Consider the following 23,798-nt stretch of genomic DNA (forward strand, 5'->3'; position numbering starts at 1 on the left):
CCTTCCAAAGGTTTAGAAGTTTTAAGGGATTCTTGCAGTTTCTTGTTCCCTGTAGCGTTGATGATTTGTCTTGTCCTGGTTTTATAAGACCCCTAGGACAGACGTTCTCACTGTTGCTGGTTTTGGTAGCACCTAAAATCACAGAACGGTAGGATCTTCTGTTCCTCTTTCACCCTTCTTCCCACGCAGCAGCTCCGCAGTGACCACAGGGCTGAACAGTCTGTTGCTGAGTTTCTCAACTCCTGAAACTGCTGCGCAGTCATAATTAATAATATGGTGCAGATTGGGATGGGAGGGTGGTCATCCTGTACAAGGTGTTCCTCAGGCCAGACGGGGCTCCTTTGGAGCACTTTTGGTAAGTAATCCCCCAAGGTAGCCTCCAGATACTAAAACTCATATTTGAGGGACCTTAGAGCAGCATTGCAACTGACTTTTAACAAGACATCTAAGCCCTGTTTCCGTGTCGTTATTTTTCAGAGTTGGGCAAGACGTAAGATTCTGTGGTAACAGATGATGAGAACCAGCTATACTGGACCAGTGGTGTGAAATAAATCCAGGGCCAGGCTGTTAGTGCGAGATGTTATTTCAGAGCCTGGAGAATGACACAAACCATTTCTGCCCTCGGGGAGTGTTTTGAAAACTCTGGACCGTCTGAGTGGAATTGCAGACCCTTAGCCCTGTGCTGCCGCTGGCTTTTTCTGTACAGGAGTTTGACACAAGGCAGAAGGGCAGCAAACTCCTCTTGTGAGCTGCAAAGCAGAACCTGAAATGAGGTTCGCAGAAAATGGTCCGGTGGGATGCCAAGGACATAGGGATAGGGGATAGGGAGACATGGTAAGGTCACCTCTGCGTTCACCCCTTGTCTGTGGAGATGCCTCGCCCATCCCTGGCAGGCACATTTCTAACCTGTGATTAAAAAACCCTTCCGCAGCTTCTCTGCCAAAAAGACTCATTTCTGCTTGGTTCTCAGTAGCTTGTTTTAATATTTGGTCAAACCTCCCTACCTGGGAATGGGTTGTTGCTTGTCCTTGCCCAGCTGGATCTCGCTGTCGCCTCCAGAGCTGACTTTACACATTGTTAGATTTTATTGTTTCTTTTTTCCGGGCAATTTCCAATCAAAAGAAACACGGTTCTTTAGGTTTTTCCTCAGGAGGCACATCTTCCAAACTTCTGCAGATTCTCTCTCATCTGCATAAGCCTTTAAAAAAGGATGTGTTTCCCAGCCTGACTCGCTGGGCTCTGCAGGGGTCTCACCAGGACAGAAGAGTGTCGTTTTCCTCCCGTGTCTTGCAGGCACTGTTGAGAGTTCATCCCAGAACGAGCTTTGCCCTTTCCTGCAGCACTGTTGATATCTGCGCGCCCTGAGTGTTGTTACACTTGGCCCTTCAAATTGCTTTCTGCCCTTTTGGGCTTGGGATCCTTTGCAGATTGGATGTGTGGGTTTTATTCCATCAGCCAGGCCTTTGATGAAAATAGCGATCAGAATCAAACCCAGGACAGACAGAGAAGAAAGCTTGGCTGTTTTGATTGTTTTGGACGGACTCTTGAGAAATCCTCATCACCTGCCCTCACCCTGGTTTCTGAAGGCCACTTTGCGATGGTCTGCCTCCCTGTGCGTACTTGCCTCTAGGTTTCGTCCCACCTTTCCCATGTAAATCTTGAATCCTGATCAAGGGAATTTAGGGAAGGCATGAAGATTTCTGAGATATGGCATTCCTGCAGTGGGCATGGACGACGTACGGCCCAAGGACTGTACACAACCCTGCTTGTCCTTGGTCAAGCCTGCAAGTAGGTAGGAGGCAGGTCAGGCGAGGCTGGCAAACAAGGGGTGGTGGCTAGTGAAGCCGGTGAGGGTTCACCTGCCAGCTGGTCAGCACGGGCTTAGCCATGGACCAGCAGAAGCGTGTGCTGGTCGTTGCCCAAGCTGCAGATGAAAGAAAGGCTGAGAAAGACAAGGGCGTGCTGGAGCTGCAGGTGGTCTTGGGCTCCTGGAGAGCATGCGGGGACCCAACCTTCATTTGCTTCACTGCTTATGAATCCTTGAGCTTATTGCTTTGGTAAGACCCATAAAAAGCTTTTTTAGTACCAGGAACCAAAATTGGACTGACTGCTCTGTAATTCCCAAGTGCTCTCTCCCTTTCCTTTCCCTTACCTGTGAGACCCCAGGCTCTTTCTTAAGGTCCTAAAGGTACCTGCTAGTGGCTTGGAGATGAGCAGCTTGCATAGGTAGAATAGCGTGAATGCCATCAAACTGCCGGTCTCCATTACATCTGTCGTGTTTATGTCACCTTTAACTGCTCCTTGTATGTTGGGCTCCATGCTTTTAGGTAGAACGGACACTTTTCAATACTGAGCACCTTTATAAATGAAAAATCTTTGAATGCATCAGCCTCCTCCATGCCAAGCTTTATCTTCCCTCTTTCCTGTAAGTGAGGGCCTGCATCGTTTCTTTGTCTTGGCCTTATTCCTAAGGTATTTCCAGTACCTTCCTTACTGCCTTTTGTGCTCCTGGACAGTTGCCTCAGGGTTTCATGGTGTTCCTTTGAGTAACCAGCCAGATGTGAATGCCTCTGGGAATCGCCTTCTGAGAAGTGCAACCGACCACTTCCCTGACTTCATTATCTCCGTGGTCTGTTGTTTGGATCAATCCACACCTGCTGGGGGGTACTTAACACATGCGCAGGCTGGAAATAGTTACTATTATCCTCAAGAAGCGTAAGGCATATCCATGAATGATTTCAAGACGGGGATAGCCTGTGCTCAATGGGGCTGCATTTTGGCATCCTGTCCTCAGGAAGCAGCATTTGACTCTGGGAATGGTCCAGCAGCTTCTGAGGGGTAGCCCACCTGGGCTCGCTCCAGTTTGTTAGGATCCAGCCCCGTAGGGTGCACGCCAAAGCAAACAGGAGTTCTGGCAGTGTTAATACAATTATATGTGATAATATCCGAAGAAGCTCACAAAACTCTCTATTTCGACCTTCTTTTTTTAAAAAAAATTATTAGTTATACATGTTTGTTTCCCACTGTAGGAACTCAGGGTGTTTTGCTCGCTCAGGTAAACTGCTGGGACTGGCCCGGAGTTTGCGCAACGGAGAATGTCACTCAGTTTCCGACCATCAAGATTTACGAGAAGGGAGAGCGATGGGTGATGTACGATGGCATGTGGGGGACCGAAGAACTGACCAGCTTCATCATGCTGTAAGTGTCTTGTTAATGAGTCCCCACCCAGTAGGACTGGCACGTCTGCTAGATGATGTTCTGGATACTTCACGGCCTGTGTAATGGAAATCCTTTCTGGAACATTAATGTCAGATCTGATTGTAGACCTGGTTTTGAAATTAGCTTAATAACTTTTTGTGCTTTTCTATGTCAGGGAACGTCCGTTCTTGGACAGTGCATCCATCTGTTGTCATTGTCCCTCTCTCTGTTATTGTTAATGGGGATCCCAAGGATCTCAGAGCAACTAGTTTGGCTCAGGGCTGTTCTCCCTTCCCCATAACCAGCTCCAGTGCCTTTCTGTGACTAGGTGTTGCCCTTCCTTCCCAGGCGACTGATTTTTGTCTCTAACGAGGCATAACGGTTGGCATATTGGGCTGGGAGGTTGTTACTATAACGAGGATTGTGGTTGCCCTTTTGTCTCTTCATCCCAAAAGTGAAGGAGAAGGCAGCCCATGTTGTTTCCCTGCCGTTCCGTAGGAGCCGAGTTTCCTGCCCTCTGAAGCTGGCCACGATTGAGGAAGCAGAAGGATATTTAAGAGGAGAGTTTCCATCTGAGCTGTCATCCTATCACCACACTTCGGTTCTAGGAGTATTTAGCATGGCCACGAGTGAAGGTTAGTGTGGTATTTGTGGACTAAACACTCGATTTCTTTCCTGATCGTAGAATCCTAGAATCACAGAATGGTTTGCGTTGGAAGGGACCTTAAAGACCACCCAATCCCACCCCCCTGCCCTGGGCAGGGACACCTCCCACCAGCCCATGTTGCACCAAGCCCCGTCCAGCCTGGCCTTGAACACCTCCAGGGATGCGGCATGATTCCAGGTGCTTAGAAGTTCCTCCGTGTTTCATTTTCTCTAAGTGATTGACTGCCTTTGCCCAGATCACAGCCTGCCTGGCACCACCCTTCTTATTTTGGCAAGTAGAAGACAACAAGCGATTCCAGATGTGGGACGTAAAGGTCCATCTCCTGGCTCAGAGGACATCCAGCTGCCAGGCGTGTTTACCACACCCAGTGTGGAACCATCTGACAACCCCGACGGAGGCTGAGACATCGTGCTTGGCACAGTACGAAACAACAGTGCCCCGGGTGACCTGTCTCTGCAAAGATGTCCAGTCTGAACTCACCAAGCCACAATTTGTGCTCCTTACCATGAGGAGTTTGGCTCTGTCCTCTTTATAAGTGCTCTTCAAAGTAGTCATAGGCTGCCATTAATTCCCCTCTTAGCCTCTGTCTGCACAAGCCCGGATCCGTCAGCCTCTTCTTGTAGTCCATCTACAGCAAACATGTCACAGCACGTTCTTTCTTAAAGAAAGGCCTTTCCACTATTGGCTTGATCGTTATCTTGCTGACTCCTCCTCCTGCAGATGTGGTAGTCCCAGTCCTTGGCAACCAACACACAATCCCAAACCTTTGTTTTTTATATTAAAAAAGAAAAAAAAGCAGCAATAAGGGAAAATGCAAATTTCTTACATCAAAAGGAATGAAGCTTGTTTGAATTTGTCTCACTTCATAGTCTTGGTCAATATAGTCCTGGCCAGTGGCTGCCCAGGGTGCTGTTGGTCACTCAGATGCTGCTCCAGCAATCCAGGATCCATTGGGTTTCCTTTCTGAGAGAATGGGAAAATGGATTTTTCTGAGAGCTGCCGTGATTTTTTCACGTGTCAGTCCTACACATTAACGAGGGCGAGGGAGCAAAGTCATTTTGGAAAGGGAACATCATGTCACGTTTCAGTCAGATCCACAGCGGCGAGCTGGGACCTTCCAACCCCACGGTCTCTCAGTTGCCACCTACCCCTGGGAATTACTGCATTAAAAGAAAAAGGAGAATTTTCCAGTCTGTCTTAAGATCAAAATTTCAGCCCATTTTTTCATTTTGAAGCCCCCTTGTGCCTGTAAACTTTGGTTAAATGCAAACCCAGCTACTGTCTCACGTGAGGAGGCCCAGAGGGAATCTGCTGTGCTCAGAGGTAAGAACAAAATAAAACGTCTGGAGCCAAGCGGAAAACACTTGGGCTGCATTCACCGAGCCCGCTGACAGCAAACACGCCTGTCTTCTTCTGGAGGGTCTGTCTGTTAAATATAGCAGAAAATCTTACTGATCTTCAGAAACCTTTAGCCCATTTTTACCTGGTTTTCATCAGCTGAGCTCCAAAATCTCCCCTTTATTCCATATATTCCACTCTCTGCGGTAGCAGAGCCTGAGTTAGCCCCGGGATAGGACCTTGGACAACATGGGGACAGAGAGATATGGAAGGAACGTGCCTGCATCCCGCTGGACGTGTGAGCTCCGACTCTTTCCTATATAGAAGCTGTTCATTTCCTTTGGTGCAAACAAAAATCTTGGAGGTTTCCAGGCGGCTCCGCCTGGAGATTGCCTCTTCCCTCAGGGCACACTCCGTCTGCAATCTGGAACGGCATCCGCAGTCTGGGGTAACGCAGCTGCTGATGCCAAGGGAGATGAAATCCGGGATGCTTTCACCGCCTGGAACCTGAGGGGTGTTGGAGCGTCACACAGAATAACCTGAGGGAGCAGAAAACTGGAGCCGGCTGTTCTGGCACCGAACCCGAGCCCGAGTCAGGGAAACCACATGGCTGCTCTTATCAGCCTGCAGATTTATCTGGAATTTCCAATGATTTTCTCACGGTGAGAATTCCTGCTCTAACCTGAACCATGTCATTGCCATTTCTAACTAACTGAAACAGAGCAACGAGATGTCCAGTTAAATAAAGCCCTGGGATTTTTTCCCCAACATTTAACGTCAGAACTATGTTAAGAAGCCGTTCAATGAGCTAAAAAAGGCTTGTCAGAAAATTAATGATAAAAATTTATTACAAAGAAAGAAGTGAATGGTATTACCAGGAAAATGAATGAGCATTTTCCTGGAAACTTGGAGAACGGATAGGAGAGAAATTTGTTTGCTCTGCAGAAACTGGAAACATACTTGGGAAGTAAGACTGCCCTAACTCGTTTAAATATTTAAAAATACACCCGTGTTCTGCAAAGCAAAGGTACCGTTGATGGGCTTGCCCGCATCGCGGTAAACCAAGCGAAGAAGGGATGCGAAGGTGCTGCTGGAGAGCGCGGTTTCGTGAGATGCCTTCTGCTGGAGGGGCGAGGGGCGATGCTCAGATCCTGCTACCGAAAACCCTTCGTCATCTGGCCGTTCTATTCCTCCTCCTTCCCAAATCCTGCGGTGCAGCTGGGCTTGTGCAATTCCCTGGGCTCAAGGCATGTGCTGCAGCACGTGATCGGGTCCCACGGGGAATTAAAACAGCGTTCTTAGGGGGGGACTAAGTTTTCTAGGAAATATTTAAATAGCTTCTCTAAAAGCACGTCGTGTCTGTAGTAGGAGCCGTGTGAATTTGGGGGGTTTCTTGTGCAGCGCTAAGAGGCTCTCACGGTGAGCTGTTGAGAAACGAAGGCAGGTGCCTGGCTCTGGGGTCGGCACGGTTCTCAAAATACAGAGAAAATTTGGAAGCATGATAGGGAGGGGAAATCTCGTCGGGAATCACCCAGACGAAAGGAGTGAGCTGAAGGTTGTCCTGATTTAGGAGAGAATTCCTGCAGCCAGGGACGCTGCAGGGCAGCACTTCAGCATGGGCTTACGTCTCAAGTGGGTGTTTAGAGTTAAATGCCTGTAGAAATGCTCTCCTGCGGAAGTTTGGATGTGAGCCTGCTCTTTCCACGTCAGGCTGTGTCCTTCAGTGCCTTATGGCTCACCGTCTGCCCCATGGCCTTCTCTCCTGTAGCTGGGACACAGGCAATTTCACAAGGGGTTTGTTGCTGAAGTTCTCGGTGATCCTTATCAGCTGGTCCTAGGGGTTGCTTTTCTTTCAACGCTGATAAAATCAAGTGACCGAAGATCAAAGAGCTGGAAACCAATGTCAAACCCATCCAACGGTGGTTTCTCTATATCACAAGATGAACCAGCCGAGCTGTGTCGCCAGTTTTGTTGTATTTGTGGTGTTTCCTGCAATGTCTGAGCCCTCAATGAGCCAGTCCTTTAAGGATCTAAGGTTCCATTTGTGAATGAAAATAGGATAAAGGAAAGTCTGTGGTCCCTGTGGTTCCACAGGGAACACAGTGGAAAATATGGCTTTGAACATAGCTTGAAAGCAGGAGGCAAAGGACCAAAAAGTGACCAGTGGTGAACCAGCCTCAGGCTATTGGGGTCTGAGTCACCGGTCCCAAGAGCTTGGGCTGGCCAGTAGTGACACTGCGGTGAACGTTATGAGGATCACTAAATAGCATCTGAATGAGATCTTATTTAAGTTATAAAGCAACGTACATCATGGCTGTATCAGATGTAAGCCTAACTCTTGGGAAAACCGAACTTCTCCAAAGAGTGTGTGATTTCTCACTCTCTTTAAGTCGGAAGAGCCTTTTTTGTTGCTTTCAATTGCTCAATCCAAAGGGGGAGGAGGGGCGGGGTTGAAATCCTTCCCGATTGCACCCTACCTTTGGCAGCAGGGGGTTTGATCTCTGGTCCATAACTGTCTTTTACAAGCTCACACGCTCTGGTTTGCGTATTTCTCACCCGTCGTGCCTCTCCCGTGCGTCCAGCCGCCTAAAACCGTGGCTGTTTTATAAGGGCATAAACCAGCTCTGGAGTCAGCTTCATTTGGGGAGCTCTCGCTCTCCGTCTCCCAGCACGGAGAGATTCAGCTGTGACGGATCAAGCTGAATCAACCGGGACCACAACCCGGTCCTTTCCTCCTCATCCTCTCCCTGACCGTGCCATGCAGAGGTCCTGCCCTCTCCTTGCAGCCACCCAAAGCGGTGGAGGACGCTGTGTCTGCGAGGCATCTACTTTTTTCACCTTCCCTGTCCCAGCTGGTGGCTGTAGCAGACCCTGCCTGCTCCGAGGAACCAGATAAAACCAAAAGACATCGGGGGAGAAGTTGGTTTATCTGCTGGGCACTTAGCGCTACTCCAGTTAAGTCATCGTCAGTCATTTCCAAGAGGTCACTGGGATTTATAACATCACTATTTAGACTTAAATAATTGGTCTCCTGTTTCTAAGAACACTTACGGACTTTTAAGTCCTTAAAGACATTTCATTTTCCATCAGTGACTTCTGCCATGCAGATCCTGGAAGCTCGGTGCTGGTGGCTAAAGAGCAAATGCCGTTCTCATAATAGGAGCTTTCCTTCCGATCCTTTCGGCCGCTGCCAACTCCTCCTCCCGTAGCCTGCGGCCACGAGACACATCCATTTCTCATGAGCCTCTAATCCTAGTTTTGTTCCCAGCTGACAGTTTGCTGTGGGAGGGTGTTACGTATGCAGACGGCGATTTGTTTTGCAGGAGGAAGCTGACACTTCTCTTTCTATCGTTTGTTTGTGTGTCTTTTTCTTTTTTTTTTTTACAGCCAGGGAAGCTTTTGAAGAGGCAGGAAACATCTTAAGTGGCCATGTAACGATGGGGATGTATTTTGAAGATGATGCGTTGGCTTTGTAAGTTGCTTCTCTTTTTTTTTTTTTGGAGAGGATTCAAATTGATCTGCATTTAGTGAAAGCCAATGCCTAGAGCGAGTGTCACCGGCCATGCCGAGTGTTTAGCAGCAGCCCCAAAAAGTTACGAGTGACTTATTCCTGTAGGGAGGTTGGTCAGGGCTCGGCCAGAGAAAGATGTAGCCCTGGCTCTGCCACTGATTTCCAACCTGCCCACGGTCAACTCATTTAGCCCTGGTGTAATAAACGGTCCTCTCCCTTCCTGCTGTTCGTGTTCACGCTGGGTATTTTCAGTCCTCCAGCTGTGCCAGCCCCGCCGTGCGTCTCTTGGGTTCCTCATACAGACAGGACCAAACTTTACAGGCTGGAAAAATGATACCCTGTAGCTAGGATCAGTCTGTGAGGAAGAAAAACAGTTCGGCCCTTCTCTTTCCGTCAGGAAGAAGTGACAAATGGTCACTGGCCTTCCTCTTTCTGCGGTCCCTTCACCTTCTCGTCTCCTCTTCCCTGCCCTGATGCTGTGAAAGCAGCTGCTGAGGTGGGGACGGGGAGGGGGAGCGTGAGGGCGTTGCTGCAAAGCCAGGGGGGTAAATATGAGACTTGCCAAGAGCAGCCAAGAGAGGGGCTGCTGGCGACTACTTGCATGCTTTCTTGTGTCTGGGTGCTGGAAAATGGTTTGAAAGCCCCGAAATAAACGGCGTCGTTCCATGGAGCTGCCTTGGTGTGGAGCAGAAGGCTTTTCTGCAGCACTGTGAAAGGCCTTAAACCCCTTTGGTCTCATTCAGCTTCCTCGCGGGCACTCGCGTCTGGCTGTCAGAGGTTTGCAACTGCCAAGGGTGGGGAGGAACCTCCCTCTGTCTTTTCAGCGGTTAATCTTACCGTGGATCTTTTTTTCTTGGAAGACGTACCCACCCCTTTCCCTCCCCTTGGCCCGAGCAAGATGTTACCACCAGTTCCAGAGAGAGCTTTGGGGAGGTCCGTCCTCTTCCTGGAGGAAGAGCGCTGGCGGAATATAGCAGCCTTCCTCCTGCAAATGTGGTGAAGGCGAAGTCAAGGCTTTCTTGGTCAGTTCCTGATTGAATAAGAGCATCGGTTGCGTGCCTAACTTCAAGCCAAATTGGAGCGAATGGGACCTGAGCATTTGTCAGTCCACGCGCTTAATTGTGTCATTATAGACACCCCAGCAAGGGGCAAAGCGCTTTGGACTGGACTGAGAGAGATGCGTCAGCGCCCGTAAACGCAGCTAGATCCAAGGGGAATCTTCAGCTTGTCCTAGCATTTAATTTCCATCGGGAGTTAGCTCCCAAGGCAGAGTTAAAAACCCCAGAAGGTCCTTGGCCTGTTTTCCAGGTGTGGGTTTAGCAGCCAGTAACGCAACAGTGAATTATTTTCCTTGGTTTCTCACAGACACGCCGCGTCTCTAGCATGTCTGATGAGACACGGACATTTTTGTGGCGTGCACGGAGAATAAAAATGGAAATATCGTGAGGGTACGTCTCTATTAACCGAACTGTGCTCAAAGCACCAGCTGTGGTCGGGTCGTAGAGGCGAGACGGTGCCAGGCTTGTTCGTTGCTGGGGTGGGGGGACCAGTGGGCGACGGCAGGTACGGGAGGCAAAACCAGCAGCGTCTGGGTGTAAAAGCTGACCCCCGGTGCCGAAAGACTTTTCTTCCCCAAAGGATCTCAGCCCAGATGATAAAGGGAAAAAAGTGAAGGTGACGTTACAAAACAAGATACCAAGAGAAAAAGCCTGTGTTCTCTCAGCAGTGACACATGGGAGAACACACCTCCGTCCTGCTCCGGCTGCGCTCCTGTTTAGCTGGAATAGTTGGTACAGTTTATGTAGATATTCATTCTGCCAAGTTTGGATTTTGGCTGTGGCTTGTGGGTGAAGCTACTGTAGATGGTCTTCTTCGCAACTGTAAGTAGAAAGTAAACACTTACAGGAATTCCTTATGCAAGAGCCAGGCTCACTTCCCTTCTTAAGAAAAGAAAAGCTATTCTTCTGCTAAACGCTGAAGGAGGAAACGTTTGTGGCTCCCAGGTCACGGAGAGCTGAGTCCCCTCTTCCCAGAGAAAAAGGCATACAAAATACACAATGTTGTTTGCAAAACTGTTTGCTCAGCAAGCACCTGCTCAGTTGGTTAAAAAAAAAAAAAAAAAGCGTTAAGGAAGAAATACTTTGAATGAAGTCATTATTTATTTCTCAAATATTTCGATGTCACAGATTCCTGCCAAGTATTTGTTTGCAGATGTTTTTCATTTAAATGCAAGTCTCACGTTACCCATCGAATGCCCCTGCCCGAAAGCTGTCGTAAGCGACGATACAAGCCCTCGGTAGCAGTAACGTGAGAAGTGATTTCAGGGTAGGCTCTAGGTATTAGGTGGGGGAATTGTTGCGTTTCTGGCAGTATTTAAGAAACTTCCTTATCAAAGGCTGCTGAACAGCTTGATGTAATTAGACATAGGGAGCCAGAGTCCTCACCTCCTCTGAGAAGTCACCAAGCCAGAGAGTCTCTTTAAGACCTGGGGAAGTTTGTGAAGTTCAAAATCCCTGAATTTAAAAATTTTCTAGGGTTTAACCATTTTTCATTGATTGCAAATACAGGTTAGTTTGAAAAACGGCAGAGAGGAAGGTTAAGGAGCTTCCTAATAGATCAGAGGATTCCCAGGAATGACCAGAAGGGCAAAACTCAACCTCCTTGACTGGTGGAGTGTGGGAGCCTGGGCAGAAAGGGGAAAGCTTAGCTCAGGGCTGGATTTACGAAGATAAATTCAAAAAAGCAGAGGATACCGCAAAATGTAACTGAAACGGCTCGGGTAAATCCAAGAACAGCTTAGCAACAGGATTCACAACGCTTGAAGGCCTCAGGATAGTCCAAGGTCATCCATTACAGCTGCTCTTTATCAAGACATCAGTGCAGATCTGGGGTGCCCCTTAGAAATTTGCTGGGGGTGTATTATTTCCAGGCAGATAAGTGCTGTGGTGGAGGAAGCGAGAGGCCTGCGGATGAGCTGAACCTCATGGAAATGTGTCGTCTACGGTTCCCTCCGCTTGCTTTGTCATTGGTGACCTAAACCACCAAACACCGAGACTTTTAAAGCAAATTTAAACACTTCTCCATCCCATTCAGAACTGCTGAAGCGCACGCCCAGACTGAACTTGCCTGAGCAAACTGTGGAGGGAAGTGCAAGAGGTTGTAACATGACTTTTCTACGAGCGGCCTTTCCTTAAAAATAAGTAGTTTGTTCTGCAGTTGGCTGAGTCTCTGTTGTATCTTTCTCACCGGGGGAAAAATGGAGATGGACCAGATTCCTTTTGAAAAGGGAATCAAAGGTTTTCCATCTCCCCCAGCTCCCCCTCAAATGTCCTTACAGCTCACTCACTTTCCCCAGAAATTCTGGTGTCACGGCTTTTGAAAAATTGCCAGCAGCCTTTGAAAAATAAACTACAGACACCCCTCAAAAAAAAAACAACTGTTGAGGCAGCTGACTTCCTCTGTCGCACCCTTCCTCTGGGCACTGACATCTGGAGCCTTCGGGACTGAAGTTCCTCAAACTTCCAGAAAATTACTCTCCCGTCTTGGTGTGTACCCCCTGCCCTTTCATGGCCCAGACTTCTCCTATTTTTGCTCTTTCCACCTTCTCAGCTTTTCTTTAAATACCCTTGAACCCTCTTAACCAGAAGAGCACTGGGGAACAAAGGGTGAGCTGGTTTCTGCACCCAGAGTACGTGTGCGCGGGTTGTCTGTGTTGCTCGAACGTGGGGCTGGACTTTGGCAAAGTCGCCCGTGTTCACTGAGCCAAAAATCAGATCTCCTGGAGCTTATTTTGTGTAGGTGGGTGTCCCTCGGGTGGAGTCGAAGACCTTCTGTTTGCCTTGGTTTGGGAGGCAGGGTGAAGCCCTGGGTGGGTATTTTCACTACCTAACCTTAGGTGTGAAAATGAAAGAGAAATGCCAGCAAATAGTTTAAATGGTGGTTTTGGATTTTCCCTGTTATTTAGCTGCTGATGGCTTTTTGCAGAAGAAAGTGCTGTTTGTGTGTGTGTTTAGCATCAGGTGCGAGCTGGGTGAGTGCCTGTTTCCGAAGGGGACGAGGGAACGCGTCAGCTCCATCTCTCCCCGTTGGCTCAAATCAGGATTGTGCGGGGGCTGGAGAGATGGGGAACGCGATGGGCAGGGCAGGCAGCTCAGGACCCTTTCCTCCCACAGGACCTTCCTTCCTAACATCACCCTGTCCCTCCCTGACATCCCTGTCCCAACTTGTCCCCACCATGAGGATGCCAGGTCTGCGACCAGCAAGGTTTGTTGCGTGCCAAATCCCCCGGCCAGATCTTATTTCCATCCCTCTTTTTCAGATCCCGTAAATACGCAGTGTCCCCCCCAGCCCTCCTCCTCGCCAGGAGCGGAGGTCAGAGCGTGGAAGGCGTCGCTTTGTCCAAACAGAGCGCGCAGGACATGGTGCGGATGATCAGATACAAATTGCTGGACATTTTTGTAAGTTAAAAAAAAAAATAAAAGTGTCCTTTTTCCATTGCGGTCGTTTGGAGAAGCGGAGAAGCACTGATTATAGCGTGGAGCTGTGCAGAATAAATATAGAATCATAGAATCATCTGGGTTGGAAGGGACCTTTCAGATCATGGAGTCCAACCATCAACCCAACACTGCCAAACCCAACACTGACCCATGTTCCTTAGCACCACGTCTGCCCGGCTTTTAAATACCTCCAGGGATGGCGACTCCACCACTTCCCTGGGTTGATAACCCTTTTGGTGAAGAAATTTTTCCTAATATCCCATCTAAACCTTCCCTGGCACAACTCGAGACCATTTCCTCTTGTCCTAATATGTTTGTTCTTTATTTTTGTCATGCTGAGTTACACTTGTTTTTAAATTTTGTGGCTCGGATCAGACAGGCTGGACAGAAATCTGCTGTTTGCTGTGTGGTCTCCTGGGAGTCGATAGCCTGGCTTGTGCTCGTAGTCACAGACCCGCTGGTGGGGTGGCTTGGTGCCTCACACGGGCTGCTCCCTGCCTCTCACAGGTGCCTTCCAGAGCGCTGTAACATATGGAGCTGGGCTGAACTGGCCTTGCTTCTGCCTTCTGGGCTCACACCCATTCATCTCAGCCTGCACAGACTTGGGTTGGGCATAGACATCTCCAACATGCTCCAAGATCCCAGCATCAGCACTTGTCTTTATAGGATCATAGGATCAGAATGATTTAGGTTGGAAGGGACCTTAAAGACTACCCAGTGCCACCCCCTGCCCTGGGCAGGGACACCTCCCACCAGACCAGGTTGCTCCAAACCCCGTCCAGCCTGGCCTTGAACCCCTCCAGGGATGGGGCAGTCACAGCTTCTCTGGGCAACCTGGGCCAGGGGCTCACCGCCCTCATAGCCAAGAATTTCTCCCTCAGATCTCATCTAAATCTCCCCTCTTTTCAGCTTAAAACCGTTCCCCCTCGTCCCATGGCTCCCCTCCCTGATCCAGAGTCCCTCCCCAGCTTTCCTGGAGCCCCTTTAGGGACTGGAAGGGGCTGGAAGGTCTCCCTGGAGCCTTCTCTTCTCCAGGCTGAACCCCCCCAGCTCTCTCAGCCTGTCCTCACAGCAGAGGGGCTCTAACCTACTTTTCGAGGTCCTTGCATTCAGCACGGACCCTACAGCCTTGCTTAGCCCTTTCACCTATCACGAAAGGACAGAAAGTCTAATTTTGTCCTGTTCTCTCCTCCCCATAAACCTCAATTTCTTGTTTTGATGTGTTGCAGCCAGAAATCACTGTGCAAAATCTACCCCGCTACTTGCAACTCAGGAAGCCCTTCCTCATCTTGTTCAGCGATGGTGACATCGGTGAAATGGAAAGCGAGGAAATGCTGAAGCTGGCAAAAGGAAGACCCCGGCAAGCGTTTGTGGCTTGCTGGTTGAACTTGTGAGTGTGTAAAAACCTCTTTTCTTCTTTCCGTTCGCTCGCTCTTAGCGTATCAGGGCACGAAAAAACTGAGTCTGCAATTACTGAAAACGCTGTCTAGCTGGTAATGTGATTTCTCGGTCTGAAGTCATCACGACTTGGGAGGTCAAATCATTTAGCAGTGGTTCAGGGTGTATTCTGGGCAGCTGCAAAATTGCACAACAAAGCAAAATTAGTAATTTTTTAATTGATTGCAGAAATAATTTTCAGTAGAGTAAAACGTTCTCAAGGATATGGCACGGTAGCTTCACCCTGGCTCTGATGTTATTTGTATTTTTGTCACATGTGGGACAAAAAAAAGGAAGTTTGCCCTCCTGGAGCATCTTGTGGTGATTTTTCCACCCGCTATTAGAGGGAAGCACAACAGGGCAATTACTGATTGTTGACTGTGAGAAAGAAAGTCCTCAGAAGAAGGGACAGCCAGAAGAAGCCTCGTAAGGCAAACTTAAAAAAATATTCAAGCAACAAAATGAATCCAGGAGCTAAGAAAGGCAAAGTTGTAGCAGCGGGGATTTGTTTTAGTCCTCCCCTCCCTGGTTGCATTTTCAATTTTTAGCCCCTGTTTGTTTTGCCCAAGCCCAGAGACACCTCACCATCTTAATCATAACGTGCTTTGAAGTCTGGGAAGCGCCTCGCAGCGTGGGCTGAAGTTTAGCTGATGGGGAATGCACATGTTTTCGAAGAGAAGGCGATTTGTTTGCCAGTAATGCACAAGAAACGAGAGCCCCTGGAACTTCCCCCACCTACACATCTGCCTTTGTTCTCCCTTCCTGAGAAAGAGCGAGCTGGCCTTTGTCAGAGCCACAAAAGAGGGCAGAATATGGCCATTGGTTTGGAAAGAGCAGCACAGTCCTAGAAAGAGGACCTCATTCCCATGGCGAGAGCCAGCTCAGACCTCGAGCATCCCTCCCAGCCTGAAAATAGGGCTGGAAAGACTCGGCGTCTTCACGGGCTTGCTGTCCCTCCATCTCTGTGTCCTCTTTTGGCTCTTTCTGTGTTGCCTGGGGAAGCTGCCGTCCCAGCTCTCCTCAGGCTGTGGGAACCACCCAGCGGCTGCCCAGGGGCTGGACCACCAGAGCACAGCCCTCTGCATCACCTCCTTCTGCCTTTCCATCCCCTGCGGACTTGACACAGCCACGGGGTGGGCTGGAGGGAGCTGGTAGCTCTCCCTGCAAACAGGAGCTCACCACAGGGGCGGGGGGAACTGCAGGATCTGTCCCCCTCCTGTCTCACCTGTCCTTAAAAACTTACGGTGGAGAACATTTCACACCCTCCTGCAGAGTTTGCCCCAGCTCCTCCTGCTCCAGGATTTCTTTACGCATCCAATCCGCTGTCCGCTCCTTCTCCATCGGACCCTAATGGCTTGCTTTAAGACGTTGAGCTTATAAATAACACGGTAAGCTTCTACAGCTGTCCCACAGGCAAAACTCTCTGCTTTGCTGGATGCGGCCCAAGGGCTTTGGTGCTTGCTTGGCTCTCGGTCCTGGTGTGCTGCCAAACCGCTGGTGAGCAACTCGAATCTCCTCTTCCCAACAGGAAAAAAACGCCGGTGGGGCGCGGGGTCCTGAAGGTCTATTTTGCCACCGTGCCTTCGCCGCCTCTCCTCCTCTGGGTGAACCTTCACGCCGGGGGTCAGGTATTCCAGTTCCCATCAGAGCAGACCATCACCGAAATGAACGTCTTGTCTTGGCTGGAGAGGCTAAAAGCAGGCCTGGAGATTCCCAGCAGTAAGTGGACACACGTTTGTTAACGTTCCTAAGCACGCACTGTGAGCTCTGGTCTGTTTATGAGAAGATGCTACGTGCAATAAATTGTCTGCCCTGGAATTTAATGATGGAAAAACTAGCGCTGCTAGTTTGAGCTGGAGAAGTACAAATAGTCCGGCCAGAAGAGAATACCCGCACTCACGAGTTTGCTTTGGGACTGTTTAATGTTGAGAGCCAAGCGGGAAGAGCTCTGAATCGACATCTCTTCCCTGCGATAATCCCCCAACCTGGCTGTGCTCTCCGGTTCCTGCAAACGGACCTTCCGAAACACAGCTTGCTAATAAAAAAAAAAAATCTTCTGACTCCCAGTTGTCAGCATAAGAAATAGCTGCTCTTTGGGCACCTTCCAGCATTTTTTTGGAGGGGAGAGGATAAGGAAGCTGGTGCTTTGGGACGTAAAGGGTTGGCCTGTACCGTGAAGCTTTTCACTGTGTCCCTCCTGCCTTGGCCAGCCCGCTGAAGCTTTGGGGGAAGGCAGCACAGATGTGCCTTCCTCGTGTGTTACGGGGTGCTGCAGGGATCTTGGGAATTGCCGGCTGCAAGCCTGCCCCGGGCTCCAGAGAGGCGATGGGGTGACTCCACTTGATCTTTGTGAATTTTAAAGTGAGCCTTTCAAAGCAAGTGTTTCCAAAAGCGTAGTGGGGTAGTAGGATGTGTAGGCTCTTGCCGGGGCTGAAGACACCATTTCTGACTCAGTAATCGCTGGGAGAACCCTGTGAGCCAGGACGTCCTCCCACACCTCTTTCCATTGCCACTGCTAAAGACACCGGCTGTCACGTATCATAGAATCATGGGACAGTTTGGGTGGGAAGGGACCTTTAAAGCCCATCTAGTCCAACCCCCTGCCATGAGCATGGACATCTTCCACTAGATCAGGAGGTCAGTGTGTCTGTAGGTGGGGACCTCATTTTTCAGGGGTCTCAGCAGGGTGTGTTGGTGGCTGAGCAGCTCACGGCGCAGCCAAGGGCTGTGCCAGCCTTCGCGGCCTCCTTCCTCAGGCTTTTAAGTGCTGCCAACCCTGTGCGCGGTCTTAAAAGCAGAAATTAAAGAGCATCCTCAAGTAATGGGACCGCTTCCTCCCAATATAGACAGCAGCCTCCCCTCACTCCTGGTGGCATCTCAGTAACGCACAGCCATGAACACGGTTGTCTGAGACCTGGACAAAACAGCCACCCACTGGTGGATAGACCCCAAGGGACAGAGGGACCCCCCCGAGTCTTCAGGGAGCGGAGCCCTGGCCAGTAAATTCTAACGCACCCCTGGCTAGTTCAATTTGGGTGGTGGTATTAGTTTTGGAGGACAAAGGGTGACCTTGCAGAAAAGATCTTTTGTTTTGCTTTCACTGGAAGGGCAAAAAAGGTCATAATTCCTCTGAAAGGGAAATGTCCATGGAGTGGGGCTGCATAATTCATTACTCATTAACGTGGGACTGTATCCGTTTCTCAGGTACCTTGTCTGAGGAAGACTGGAAACCACCTCTCCCTGCTTACGACTTCCTCCGGATGATGGAGACGGCCGTGCCCGAGGTCCCCCTCCACCCCTCCCACCACCATGGGGACACGCTGGTGCCCAAAAACCCAGGAGGGGACACCACCATCCAGGAGGAGCCGTCCCAGGAGACCAAGGCAGAGAAAGGAGGGTCCCCTGGGAGGGACCTGCGGGGGACTGCCCCCAGGCTGGCGGCAAGGGAGAAGCAGGGCAAGAGGCACAGCGAGCTCTGAGAGCTGGGACAGCGAAAGACGTGGGATGGTGCCCGGAAAACCCGCTCCCTTTTCCAGCCCTCCGGGAGCCTTTACACCAAGGAGAGAAGTGCTTTTAGCTGTAAATTCACGGTGAAGGGATAAAACAGCCCCTAAGTCTCAGTGTGAGATCCCTGCTGTGGTACCTTGGTCCTTCTGTGGCCCCTGATGGCAGAAAGGTGTGGGTACATCCCTCACCTTGGACACCCCACCTCCACCCCCGGCTGCTGGTGGGATTGTATTTCACAGCAAGCAACGAGAGCAGCACTTCTTCTGAGATGGGGCGAGCTCACCGCGCGCTGGAAGCTTGCCCCCATGACAGACGAGGCTGGAAAAGTCGAATCAGCGCAGCCTTGCTCTGTAGTTTCTGTATGTCTCACCTAAGGCGCCTCGGTGGCCCCCCAGCAGGAAGGGGTGAGCGATTGCAGGATAAAAAAAGCACATTTCTCTCTCCCCCAGGTTGCAGTAGCAGCTCTACTGTTGTGTGTCGGCCAGCCCTGCTCTCAAAAAGTGATTAAATCCGCCCTGTAACTGTGCGGAGCTGAGAGGGCAAACGTGTCACCCACTCCAGAGCTGCTGAAACTGGCTCCCGCTTGTGTTTACACCTCACTCATGAACCGAATTTGTGAGCGTGTTCATCCTCGGGAGGGGGGTAAGAGGAGTATCTGGTTAAAGCAGTTTTATTACGAAGGCCAGAGCTCGGATCATCACAACAGCCACGAATAGCTGGGACAAAAATCTGCCAGCAAATCCCAAGGGCAGGCAGGTTGGAAGATGGCTTTGCTCAACGCTGGCATTTTCTTGGTTGCAAGCCCGGGGGTTTATTTGCAGCCTCGATTTTTCTTTGCAGTCGGTGACTGCAGCGAGGTCGGTGCTTTGTGAGCCGGGGATGGTGCGGGGAGCGAGGTCCGCAGAAAGCCTAGCTCTTTGGAAACCAGGGGAGGGAGATGAGGGAAAAGGCTGGCAGTGCTGGGGGCAGACCCTTCCGAGGTGGGATGGAGCTGCTTCGCATCCATGGCTCGATGGGGAGATGCAGGACCTGGCTTGCCAGGCTCTACCCATCTCCTGGGGACAGGAGATGCCATCTCGGTCGTTCCTTGCTGGAGGAGCTGAGCTTGCAGGCCAAGATGGGACGTGGGCTGGGGAGAGCCGTCTGCTTGGAGGGAAACTGTCTAATCCCATGACCATCTTCCCACCCCTTACAATAAACATCTCCTCCCTCCCACAGCACCCCTGAGGTGTGCCGGGAGGGTCGGACCCCCCTCCTCCTCCTCCTCCTCCTCCTCCTCCTCATGGCTCTGAGGAGAGGAAAAATTGATGGTAAGGAACTGCTGAGAGCATTGTAATGTCTGTATTTCTCATCCTGCAAGCAGCCCGCATGGTTGGGAGTATTTTGAAATGCCCAGAAATAGACCATTAGTCCTGGTCTCTCCTTGAAGCCCTTAATTGAAACAGACCATTTTTGGACTTAATGACCGGCTTAGAGCCAAAATGTATGTATTTAAAGTAATAAACTGCAGCATGCAGATGGGAGAGCTTGCCATGCAGCTGAGTATTCCCAAGGGAAGGAGTAGGTCGGGGCACAGACAGATCCTCCGTGAGTTCCCGTCATTCCTCTGCTGTATAAGGTCCATGAGCTGGACGTCGGTCGTTTCCCATCCTGTCCCTCATGACGCCACTGCTGCTCTTGCAGCATCGCTCTCCCGCTGGGTGCAGGTGAAGTGCGATATTCGGGCTTGTCGTGGATGTCTTCAATAAATTCTGTCTCAAGTGCTGTCAATCCGTGTCTGTGGGGTGCAGCGGGGCGAGCGGAGGGGCTGGTGTCCTGGGCTGGGGCGGCTGCGTCCTTATGGGGATGCTCCTCCAGCTCCTTGCAGCAGAAGCATCTCTTCCTTCTGCAGGGTTCGTGCGAGATGAGGAGCCTTCCCGCATCCCCGCTGTTCTTGACCGCCCGTCCTTTTTCAAGCGCAGTCCTTCTCTTGTGCAGCATCGGGGCGGGAGCTTGTCACTAGGGGTCAGTGCCACATCTCGGTTGTGGCCGCAAAAATTGCTGCCTCTCCCAGTGTTGGTTAAATCGATGCCGCAGCGTTGCCGCCAAAGTGATGGCGGGACAGGAACGGCTAGCTAGTGGGGATGTTGGTGGCCGAGGGGCTGTTTGGTCCCAGGAGCAGAGGCTGTAGCAAGCCTGGAGGGCTTGGGGAGTCCCGACTCTACAGGCTTCAGCCCCCACATCAATGGTGGGATCCACCAGCTTGAGCCTCCTGGCTGGGGTTCAGCTGGGTTTGGGGGTGCCAGGAGCCCCGAGCCCAGCCCAACCAGCGCATCCCCCAGTGCAGGCACCCACGGTGACACGGGGAAGGGACGTGCTTGTCCGTGTCCCACCATTGCCACCATCAAACTGGGTCGGCAGCAGTGTTTGCTGGAGCTGCTGACTGTCAGCACAGGCACGGGTTGGGGTCCTGGGCCGCATCAGGGTGCAGCACACTCACATGAGTGTGTTGTTTGGGGTTTTTTTTTAAAATGCAAACCATCTTTTTCATTGAGCAGCACAAGCAGGTGCTTAGGGAAATCTATCGAGGCAGGAATGTGCCAGGATATGTACGGATAGAGAGAAAACCTTAGAGATATTGGGGACGGTTTGATTGGGGTCTGCATCCCACAGTGCGCTCACTCGCTGGAGGAAATGCTCCTGGTTGCTTTTTATAGTTACGGCTCTGGGGGAAAAAGGGTGGGGAAAGAAATATTCCGTGGATGTTTATGGCCTTGAGAGGAGCGAGTCGGAGGAAGGAGAGGTCTCAACCCTGGGGGGGCAGCTGCGAGGGACGGAGCGCATCCCACCGGGCTGGAGGAGTGGGATGCCGTCCCGCAGGCACCGCTCGGCGAAGCGGCGACGGCCGGGGACGTGTGCGCGGGTCTCGGCACACTCCGATGCTGAAGTGAGGCGAGAGCACAATGAACGCCGATGCCATCAGCTCCCTTTCCAACCACTTGACACCAAAGGACGTGTCTGTCTGGGTAAACCACGGATCCATCTCCCTAGGTGACGCTAGCGAGGTGGGTGCTGAGCTGAGGAACAGAAAGATTTCCGGACAGATAACGGGATCGGCTATTTATGGCTTCAGACCAAACTCTTCTTTTGATGGTACTTTACTTCAGCGCTGCGCCAAAGCTGGAGGTTTGCATGTACTTCGTGCCCTTTGGGAGCCTTTTTAAGGGGTGTTTAAATGTCAGTGGTTGATCAGAAGATAAACGATGCGCACAGGCACACACACACACACAAAAAAAGGATTACGTGCTTGCCCCAGAGAGCAAAACAATTTAAATTACTGTCTGAAATGACAGAAAATTCTCCACGTGCTGCGGTCTGACTGATCTTTCGCCATCCTCGATGAGCCCTGCAGAGCCATCATCGTCGGCTGGGAGGGAGGAAGGCTTGCAGCAGCAGTGTGAGGGAACATCAAGGGTACTCGTTGCGTTTTCCACGTTTAAAGAGCTTTGAAAGGAAGAGCGATGGCCTGGCTGGGCCAAGGGGTTGGGGAGTTGAACAGCACGAAAGCCCTGGGGACCTGGCTGTGGGACGGTTGTTCCCATGCCGTCTGCCACCCTCCGACCTCTCTGCTGGGTGCTCTCCAACCCGTGGGACATCGGGAAGCAATCGTGGCGTTTCTCCCAGCTTTTTGGCCCTTTCAGCAAAAGGAGGAGGGTGAAAGACAAGTTCCTTGTGGTGGAAGGTGAATTTTCCAAAATCGGCTCTTCTCAACCCATCCTGGACCACTGATGGCCACAGTCCCTCCCGGTAAGCCTCGCTCTGTGGCCAGGCTCTTGTCCGGCTATGCCATAGGGATACAGCTGCAGGAGGGTGGAAGAGAAGGCTGTAGGAGGGAGGAGGCGGGAGTTGACATTGTCCCCAGGAGGGAGATGCTGGAAGGCAGGAGCGGGGGCACGGGAAGGACACGTCTGCCTGTGGGCAGGCAGCTGCCGCGCCAGCCGTTCCTGGCAGCGCTGCCAGGATGCGGAGCAGGACAGAGACCTGGTGGGCTGGCTTGTGTCTCTTGGTCTCATCGGTGCCTGGCATCTGGCAGGGCTCGGGGGAAGGTGGGGACCAGCCACTCCATCCCAGCTGGATGTTCAGCCTGGCAGGGATGCTTTCCCTGCTGCCGCCCGGCAATGGCTTGGCCACAATCCCTGCCATGGGGCACCCTCCCCTGCCGCGGGGCCCGGCCGGCAGTGACGGAGCCGTGGCCAGGGCTGTTTGCCCGGAGTCGCTGGGTGAGGCTGGTCTCCTGCTGAGGCTTCCTCAAATTGCCATGGGCAGGCAGACGGCCAGACCTCAGTCCATCCCTGGCGACGACCAATTTTATAAACCATCCTGGGACGCTGGGGCTGTGATCCCCGGGCCCTTGGCATTGCCTGAGGGGATGGGAGAAGGGTCCCATGGCTCGGCGGTGCCTGGGGTGGTCTGCCATCACCAGCGGGTCCCCCTGGCCAGACCCAAACCAGCTCCCCGAGCCCACACGACGCCCTTGCTGCCTGCCCATGTGGGGCAGGGCTGGTGGCTGGAGCACGGTGGTGGGGAATCTGGAAACAGACAGACGGAGAGACAGACGTTGGTCCAGGGGTGGGACGGGAAGCATTCGGTGCCTTACTGGCAGGGCTGGAGGTGGCAGAGGAGCTGCGCTGGGGAAGGGAGGGTGCCAGGGCAGGATGGAACTGGGATGTGAGATAAGGGATGGCAGCTGGGCAGGATGGGTTTCCTCCTTGCCTAGGGTGGCTCTTCCGCCTGGCGCTTCCATTGCTAAAAATACAGCCGCGCTCCTGGTGCAGTCCCAGGGCAGGTGCCCGCAGCACTCAACCCCGTGCTGCCCATGGTGGTTTGCAAGGTGGCCATGATGGGCCCTCCATCCCTTCTGCCCCATGCTCAGCACAGGTCTCGAGGGCACCACTGGCTCCATCCTGCTGGAGCTGGGGATTGGGATGGAGCCGAGATGAGCAGCCAAACCAGCTCCTCCCTGCACCCCTTCTCTCTGTATTTTCCCTTCCCAGCAGAGATGTGCTCCACCTCCAGCGTCTCCTTCCGGGACTACATCCCGTCTACGGCGTCCTGCTCTGTCCCCAAGCCAGGTGATGTGGCTGTCCATGCAGGCAACTTGCTGCTCATGCCACTGCTGGTCAGGGTGACCCTCACCCAGTGGATGAAGTCAAAGACCAGGCTGGAAGAACAGCAACCACAATGGACCATCCCATGGCAATCCCTCCACAGTGTGTTTCCCCCTGCAGAGTGGGAGCCCCCGGGGTTCTGTGGGGCTGGGAAGGCAGCGGAGGTGGCACATCCCCTGGCGCCACGTCGCTGGCTCCATTGTTCATTGTTCCCTCTTGGCTCGTTGGAGCCAGCGTGGGGATGGAAAGCGATAAGGGGAGAGAGGGCACTGCTCCGGTTCCTGGTCTCCGGCACATTATTTCCCCACTCGCCCGACCTCTCCTTAGGTAAACTCAGCGTTTCGCCTCCCGTAGAGTTTGCTTTGCTCTCCCGCACTCATCCAGCGCGGCACGGGGCCTGGGGACAACAGCACGCCTCTATTAATAGCCCATGGGGTTGCCAAATCCCTTTTGTATGTTGAAAGAGCGGTGGTGGTTGCAATACCGTGATTCAGCCC

At 51.7% G+C, this 23,798-nt stretch overlaps 1 protein-coding gene across 1 annotated transcript in view; it reads left to right on the plus strand.

The window, feature by feature from the left end:
* TXNDC16 (thioredoxin domain containing 16) overlaps nucleotides 1-19,922 on the plus strand; it is a 38,391-nt gene extending 18,469 nt beyond the window's left edge. Inside the window, exons 15-21 of the mRNA XM_074583540.1 lie at nucleotides 3,030-3,198; nucleotides 3,697-3,833; nucleotides 8,591-8,675; nucleotides 13,033-13,171; nucleotides 14,440-14,600; nucleotides 16,176-16,366; nucleotides 17,852-19,922. Of these exons, the coding sequence (XP_074439641.1) occupies nucleotides 3,030-3,198; nucleotides 3,697-3,833; nucleotides 8,591-8,675; nucleotides 13,033-13,171; nucleotides 14,440-14,600; nucleotides 16,176-16,366; nucleotides 17,852-18,126 (1,157 nt within the window). The 3' untranslated portion in view covers nucleotides 18,127-19,922. The remainder of the gene's footprint in view (nucleotides 1-3,029; nucleotides 3,199-3,696; nucleotides 3,834-8,590; nucleotides 8,676-13,032; nucleotides 13,172-14,439; nucleotides 14,601-16,175; nucleotides 16,367-17,851) is intronic.
* Nucleotides 19,923-23,798: the final 3,876 nt, after the last annotated feature.

The sequence above is a fragment of the Larus michahellis genome, chromosome 4 (assembly GCF_964199755.1).
Source record: "Larus michahellis chromosome 4, bLarMic1.1, whole genome shotgun sequence".
NCBI lineage: Eukaryota > Metazoa > Chordata > Aves > Charadriiformes > Laridae > Larus > Larus michahellis.